This window comes from Gadus morhua, chromosome 2 (genome assembly GCF_902167405.1).
Source record: "Gadus morhua chromosome 2, gadMor3.0, whole genome shotgun sequence".
NCBI classification, from domain to species: domain Eukaryota; kingdom Metazoa; phylum Chordata; class Actinopteri; order Gadiformes; family Gadidae; genus Gadus; species Gadus morhua.
Window position 1 is genome coordinate 14,544,632 of NC_044049.1, and position 8,605 is coordinate 14,553,236.

At 40.4% G+C, this 8,605-nt stretch overlaps 1 protein-coding gene across 1 annotated transcript; it reads right to left on the bottom strand.

Annotated features, from left to right (window-relative positions):
* Positions 1-523: 523 nt before the first annotated feature.
* LOC115557651 (uncharacterized) lies at positions 524-7,614 on the bottom strand. Its single transcript, XM_030375631.1, has 6 exons — positions 5,771-7,614; positions 5,066-5,186; positions 4,823-4,929; positions 4,643-4,708; positions 4,184-4,249; positions 524-689 (listed from the first exon to the last, which is right to left on the bottom strand). Exons 1-6 carry the CDS (start codon positions 5,958-5,960, stop codon positions 550-552), a joined length of 690 nt encoding a protein of 229 aa, XP_030231491.1. The 5' UTR covers positions 5,961-7,614; the 3' UTR covers positions 524-549.
* Positions 7,615-8,605: the final 991 nt, after the last annotated feature.

The following is an 8,605-nucleotide window of genomic DNA, read 5'->3' on the forward strand; positions in this document are numbered from 1 at the left end:
CCCGGGTCCGTTTTGGACCCGTTTATCTTATTTTCAAAATCCCTTCTGTTCTTGCTGTAGGATAAAATAGGATACTATAGGATAATATAACTAAACTATAGGATACAACTCAAAACTATCATTCCTAGCCTAGGCTACAGCAATATAGGCCTAGGCATAAGTTTAAATATGCATTGCCTTGTATGTTTTACCTAACAATATTGTCAATAGGCATAACAATAACAGAAAAGGTTCAAGTCAAGACATCAATTTACGGTACAAAAGTAATCACTACTCAATAGAAAAATAGAAAATTGACATTTACATTTATGGAAAATTATAGGTTATAGCCTATTCTGTTTTTGTTAAGTAGTCTACGTTGGCTAGGCTACTTTACATTCATTTTGTGGACCTAATTTAGTGCTTTATAGGCATAGGTCAGTGCAGACATAAAATATGTTATCTATTAGGCTACAACATGAAATGCTGCGCTATATACAGCTAAAATATCAGAAAATGAATAACTGGTGAACGACAAGAAGTTCAATCAAAAGATTGTTTAATTGTTATTCATTGGGTCAAATGAGTGGATGGAGGAGGGACACGTCTCCTCGCCGCTCGATCCGACGCCAGGTTGAACCACCTGATGGCGTGTTTGGTGACCTCCGCGTCGGTGGCTGACCGTGTCACCACGTTTTTCCTCACAGCAACTGTGATCAAACGGACAGATTTTATGGAATAGGTTTTTACTAACTTTAAGAAGAATGCACACATTTGGTGAACAACAGGGTGCATTAATGGCAACTGTTACGGTACGGCCACACCAACCGCGTTACTCGCGTTCGGGGCGTCCAAACTCGGCATTTTTGCATAGGGAACCATTGGTATAGGCGCGTAGACGCGTTACATGCGTTGAAGCGTTGCGTTAGGGGCGTTAAGGCCTCTATATACCTCCGGATACGGACAGTTTCGTCCGGTCCCGGAGGTGTTTCGTCTTATCTATCTATTCATCTATCCATCCATCCATCCATCTATATATATATATATATACCGGACGAAACTGTCCGTATCCGGAGGTATGTAGAGGCCTTTAGGCGCGTCAGACGCACGTAATTACGCACGTAAACGCAGTAACGCGCATAACGCACCAACGCCCGGAGTTCAGAAATGTGAACTTTCAATGCTCCAACGCGTGGCGCTTAGCCGCGATAGCCAATCAGCGTGGAGCTTGACCCGACGTCACTGGCAGAGAGTAGTGAGCTTGGACAGAAGCATACGGCCGACATCTTTCTTTATTCTGGGTGGAAATAGGAACATAGTTACGCTATTAAATGCGTTTATGGAAAAAAATTTAGCGAGAAATGTGCATTTTACTTTCATAATGTTCGCTCGGTGAATGTGAAGGATGTTTGGTTTGATAGTTATGACGAAGAGGGAACGCTCCGTTCACTTGCATGGACAGAGTCTCTGGTTGCTAAGCAACCTCAACGTCTTGGCGGACTATATCTCTGCTGATCAACACTACGAATGCTGGAAACACACCAGACACACCATGTGAAGTTATTTAACCCGATTATTGTTATTTATATCAGAGATTATTTAATCTACCCCGATCTAAACTCTATCACCCAAACACGGCGGCGTTTGGGTTTCCTACCTCGGACTCCAGCGCAGCCACGGCTGACAACTATCTTTATTCTGGGTGGAAATAGTAACATAGTTACGCCATTAAATGCGTTTATGGAAACATTTTTAGCGAGAAATGTGCATTTTACTTTCATAATGTTCGCTCGGTGAATGTGAAGGATGTTTGGTTTGATAGTTATGTCGGAGAGGAAACGCTCCGTTCACTTGCATGGACAGAGTCTCTGGATGCTAAGCAACCTCAACGTCTTGGCGAACTATTTCTCTGCTGATCAACACTACGAATGCTGGAAACACACCAGACACACCATGTGAAGTTATTTAACCCGATTATTGTTATTTATATCAGAGATTATTTAATCTAACCCGATCTAAACTCTATCACCCAAACACGGCGGCGTTTGGGTTTCCTACCTCGGACTCCAGCGCAGCCACGGCCGACAACTATCTTTATTCTGGGTGGAAATAGTAACATAGTTACGCCATTAAATGCGTTTATGGAAACATTTTTAGCGAGAAATGTGCATTTTACTTTCATAATGTTCGCTCAGTGAATGTGAAGGATGTTTGGTTTGATAGTTATGACGAAGAGGGAACGCTCCGTTCACTTGCATGGACATGGACTCATCTAGCTGCGTTGGCGCGTTGACGCGTTGGAAGCGTTGAACCGAGTAACCACCACACAATGATCAAGCGTCAGGTTAGGCGCGTTACTCGCGTTATCCAACGCGAGTAACGCGTTTGGTGTGGCCGCACCGTTAGGCATGCAAACATGAAAAGTGCTTCGATAAACCGAGTATTTTGTTTTGGGCCTACTGTAGCAGCAAGGAGAAGACTACTGGAGCAAGCACCTTGAAACATTTCGAAAACGAAGCAATAAACGGCAAATAGAACCAGCTGAACAACCGCAGCCGGTATTACTTGATAATTTAAAACTGTGTAAGACAAGCCCTAATGTCGAGGATGAACCTTAGCCCCCGCCCCAATGCGTCTTTTGGTAATTTGCCTAAAATCCAAAGTATTTCTAAACAGCACTCCTGCCGTTTTCCTTCTCTACCTAAACTGGTCGTGGAGGCACTACACTTGACATGCTAGCTCTGTTGGCTAACCTTTAGCTAACACACAGCATTGAGACTAGTAATTACTGCCAGAGACCGGAGTGAGGGGAGGCGGGGCTATGTTGGCGCTGATAGAGAATTATTATTGAAATCTATCGCAACCACCAGGCAGCCAATACGTTTGCGTGCGTTTACTTCGATAACATGATGGGCCTGTTGCCCACACCTGGGATGCGTTTCTCTTGACATGATAATCCACTCATAGGCGCCGGAACCTATGAGGCCGCGGGGCCAATGGCCACCCCACTTTTCATGGAAAATAAATAAATTATAATAATCATTTTCTTAGCCTGTATTGATGAACTATTTCGTTTCTTAGTAATGTTTTGGCCTTACATTGTTACTATTCATACGGTTCATCTACGTCACGTTTTCTGGAACGCCGCCATTTGCAGTCCATTAGTATGCTTGCCTCAAATCAATCTTCATGAGATATATATTTATTTAGTCCACAACCCCTCCCCATACAGTGGAGATATCTAGAAAGCGTTCAAGAGCACTGATGCCTACCAATATGCTGTGGCTGGATGGGTGAAGGACGCTAAAGTGAGGCACTTGGCCACCAATAATCTTTATCTGATAAGGGCAAAGTTAAGTACTATATATTTGTGACTTCTTGTGAACAGTTTGTGGTGGGTTACTATCATTGATCGTTGAAATCAGTCATCAAATCATAGACGATAATTTCGCCGGGGACGCTTAGGACGAGTTTTCTTCAAGATTCATTTTGTACCGACAACAAAACCCGATTTGAATTATTATGGATTATTTTGGACAATGAATGAGGTATTAATACCAATACTCTTTGGCTGGGACGATGTCAACGTTGGGTATATGGAGCAGAACATAGTGGGTCATATGTCAACGTTTTTTGTATGCATTTTATTCATTAGTAAGCTACATGGATATGCCATCTTTCAGAACCTTTCATTACCTTGTTACGTATTTTAAGAACACAAGCTGTATTTCCCTCACTTAACCACTAGGGGGTAAGACCAAACATATAAGCCGTAAATACTACACATAGCCACAAGGGGAGCAAGACATTACCAGGCTGCAATTAATACTTTAGCCACAGAAGGCAGCACCACAGACCAGGCGAGTAAGCCGAGGATTACGTCACACCGGTTCCTCCCACTACTTCCGGTCCGCGCTGTTCAGACCATAAAAGCCTGCAGATCGTGGAAGCCTTCAGATTCCTCTTGATATTGGACATGGGTTAAAGGTCTATTTTTCAGCTAGGAGAACGCTCGCACGTGCTAAGGCACATCTTCAATATCTCTTTGCTTCAGAGTATCAGTTTACCATACCGAAAATACTTTATACTAAATAAAGTCTCTGAGTTGGGCGGTGTGCGAGAGTCATCTGTTAACCATGACTGATAATACCCATGGGGCCTTTCTATTCACTAATATTTCAGATTTCAATATATCAGTCCTTACCTTGAGTAACTCTCTGCATGTTCAAAGCGGGTGCAGGGTGATGCAGTCCTGCCCCATGGTGAGGTGCTAAGGGAGATAAATTGGTATTAAATGTTTGTGATCTGTTAACCATGGTAGGCTGCGAGCTACAGGGCCAAACAATGGCAAACAAAAAATCTCTGGTCATGCTGAACATTAATTTGTATGTTTCATTTTGGTATGCACTACCTATTTCAACCCCATGAATGGATTGACAATGTGTTTCATTACAATTTGATAATGATTAATTTAATATTACATGCTGGATGCTAAGACTTTTCAGGCAATATTGCATGAATGCAGATGTTTTTAGCTGACAAAATATTTTGAGATTTTGAAAGTTACAATTTCAGTAGAGTATGCAGAAAATCTGAGATGAGTGACCATTGCTGTGTTACGATAGATGGGGCAACTGTATTCAAAACTATTATCAGTATTTACCTGGACAATTTTCTCCAGGTTGAGGAGGACTGAATATACTGCCTGGCACTCGGCGAGATAGTGGAGCTGGAGGAATGGATACACGGTGAGGGGAATATCTTTAGCACTACGAATGTTAACCATATCTCTAATATTAATGTTATGATTTTGTTATTTAGATGTTAAGAGATTATTCCTTACTCTGCCGGGGCAATTGGCTTGGGCGTGGAAGCACTGGTAGTGCTTCCAACTGAGACACTATATCTTCCACATCTTCTTCGCTCTGGTCAGGGTTTCCGAAACGATGGCTGTTAAGTAACCGTATCATTAGGGTTATTGCAATCTCACAATTGCCAAATATACATATAGTACAAGCATCTCTGGTCTATTTTTAAATAACCTTCCTATCACTACAAAAACATAAACAAGACAGAACACACTTACACTGGCCTCCTTTGTCTCTTATCTGGTGGCCCGCACTCCTGCTCTGCCTCAGACTGTAGATCAGAGGTGTTGCAGCCGGTCTGATACTGCTCCATAATCCTACAGGCATCTTTGTAGTTGTCTAAAATATAATAAGTTAAAATTATCATAAGGTTGAAATTAGCTGTAGACCTACACAGAATGTTAATATTATTACTAAATATATGAAAACTAGGCACAGAAAGTAAGGAAACTTGTTTGGTTGATTTTTTCATTGCTGTAAAAATGCTTTTTAGCAAGAAAACTTATATCATTGGAAAGCCTGAAGCCTCCCCTTTTAAATTATACCACATTTGTAAGGAACATGCATTTGTGGTATGCGCAGCAGAGCTGAGTATGTAGATTGCGCCCAAGAAAAATGTGCCAAACAGCACTCTGCCATTGACTCTTATTTTTAGCTTTTGGTACTCCCAGGTACTCTCAGGGACAATGGCAGAGCGCTGAGAGTCAGACTCAGAGAGTCAATGGCAGAATGCTGTTTGGTACATTTTTCTTGGGTGCAACCTACATACTCAGCACTGCTGCTCATACCACAAATAAATTGAACATTTTAAACAATGCAAGGCAAAGACAATTTTCATAACCTACACAGAATTGGTTATTCTAATCAGAAGGAGAAGAAACCATGAAATTATCTTTAAACTAGAGTTTTATGAATTGGCATACCACAAGTTCTGATGATCGTCATATCATATTTTGGCCAGTTTGGCTCATGGTCCTCGCTGATGGCAGCTGGGTGATTCTCTGAATTCGGTGCACATTGGGTTCTCTGGTTACTGACAAATATACCACAAAAAATTGGGTTTCTGAACATTGCATCTGATGAAGGACTATTTGAACCTCTGTGAAAATACATTTTCCCACCTTAGGCATGAAATCCCAAACATTATTAGGAGTTTCTTTGGCACTTAGATTGTTATAAATTCAACCCCGTAACGGGACAATTTGATTCCTGTATGAGTATAATTTAAAACATATTCAAACTAATTCTTCCAGTATCAAGGTAAATCACCTGTCCCTTGTGTAGAATGACTTTTTGTAAGTATATTTTATAATATCTAAATAATGATAATTTAACTTTCAAGTAGGATATGGCAACTTACTGTACAAGCGGTCTTCATAAATCCTGAAAATATACTTTAACATAAACATTAGATACGACTTTCCTATATTTTCTACTTGTCCTCCAAACTTTGCATACAGTTCAACAAACATTTATCTAATATTTGTTATTATTTTCCAAAAATATATGAAAATATATCAAGTAACAGGGTTGAACACACTGTAACAGAGTTGAACACACTGTAACAGGGTTGAATGAATGACACAACATTTAATCAAACTGAAATGGACTTTAATTAATTAATTAATTAAAATGAACAACAGGAGAGAAACATAACATTAAGTATGTAATATTTTACATTGTTTGAAAATAATCTGTCCTATGAGAGGACAAAAATGAAGAATGACTGGGCTGAACGCTGTATCAGTTTAATCACATGGTTCCCGCGGGTCCTTAAAAAGTCTTAATTTTTTTTGTGTGAAATTATAAATTGCCATAAATTGTCTTAAATTTACTGTAAATTTGCTCTAGGAATTAAATTTTGCAGAGGGTTTTTTAAGACTCAGGGAAATTGTCGCACCCAACAAATCACCTAGTGCGTCTTTTAATTACGGCATTTTCAGGAGTTTTACGTTACGTTAACGTTGACATCAGTCATCAGTAGGCTAACTTGCTGGCGCTAATTTTAGCTAGTGAAGGTTGACATCATCAGGCCAACTTGCGCTACTTTCAGGATGGGACGGTGCAAATTCAATGAGAAATGGTTTGAGGAGGATAAGTTCCGGGGGTGGTTGGAGAAGGCAGATGACTACGAGGCAAGGTGTCGTTTATCCCGAAAGGCATTCATACTAGGGACCATGGGAGCAAAAGCTCTTGAGTCCCACATGAGGTCTCAGAAATATATCCGATACTCCCTGGCAGCTTGCGGGACTACACCGATGCCCGTATTATTTGAAAGAAGTGGACTGAAAAGTTCAGTATCCGTGGCTAGTACTTCACATCAGACGGTGTTAACCGGCTTTGTGTCGCCACCAGAAACCCAGAAGGCGGAGGTATTGTGGGTTCTCCACACGGTGAGCAGACATAATTCCTTCAAATCGAACGAGGACATTAGGGGGACTTAGCTGCTATGTTCCCAGATTCTGAGTTTGCCAAGTCGTTCACCTGAGGTGAAAACAAAACGGCCTATCTTGCCAAATACGGCATCGCATCTTTCATAAAAGGAGAGCTGTCACGCAGCTTAAACGATAAACAGTACGTCCTCATGTTCGATGAGAGTAAACAAAACCACTAAAAGCAAACGGATGGATATCCATGTGAGGTACTGGCCCACGGACAACACCGACAGCCATGTCATATCGCGGTACTATGGATCACAGTTCATGCTGGATCATTTTAATGTAAGAATTCCAAACAGTAAATTAATTAAATTGTGTGACGGGCTTTGACTTTTGCACAAAAATATATATTCGAAGTTTGTTTGTTTATTAATATTCGAATATATTCGAATATTTATTAATAATATTTTGACCATTAAATTCCTTCAGTAAGACCTGGATTGGGCTTTGCGGGGTTTGTTTACCTGCGTTGCTATGGTTACCGGTCCCGCGTGTTCCGACGGTTTATTAGGTATCTAATAAATCGCTGTCTAATCAATACTTCATTCAATGCCTCTTCCGTGGTCATTACAATATTATGAGTAGACTGCGTCGGGTTCTCCGACGCTCTCCCTCTTGGCCTGCCATAACAGGTTTGAATATTAAGGGCTGCCTAATATTCGTTTGAATTTTGATTTCTTTTTTGATATTCGAATTATATTCGAATAAGGAAGTTCGGCGTCAAAGCGTGTGTGTGTGTGTGTGTGTGTGTTCACTGTCAGCCGTGTTTACATGGACTCATCTGATCCGCATAGATGTGGAAGAACAGCTCAATTGGAATAGAAAAGGATCATATATACGCCTCAATCGGAATACAATTATCTCTTCGGAATATAATTCTATTCGACTACTGAAGAACGACGCTGAAGTTGGCATCCGATTCGCAGCATCCGATTCAGCAGCTGGTCCACTTTAAATCGGTCCTGATTGAAAACCACTACACCTAGACTCTTCAAATCTGGACTAAATTATCACAGTGAGGCTATACATTATAATAAACATAGTTACATATATTTGTTTGTTGTTTGCCTTTGGTTCTGGGCTAGAGTCCTAGAATATTGTAATAGATTGTCCTTTAGGTCGGGTTGTAGTCCCGACTTGGGTTCCAGAGAGTCTGTTGATCTGATCTTAAATAACTTTCAATTTAATTTTCTCACTTTCTTAAATACATTGCACTTTCAATTTTACTTACTAAAAAGCCTTTTTAACTTTCTATTTTACTAATTTCTTTGCATATGTTTTCTTTTACTTATCTATTATTTTATTTTATTGTATAACAAT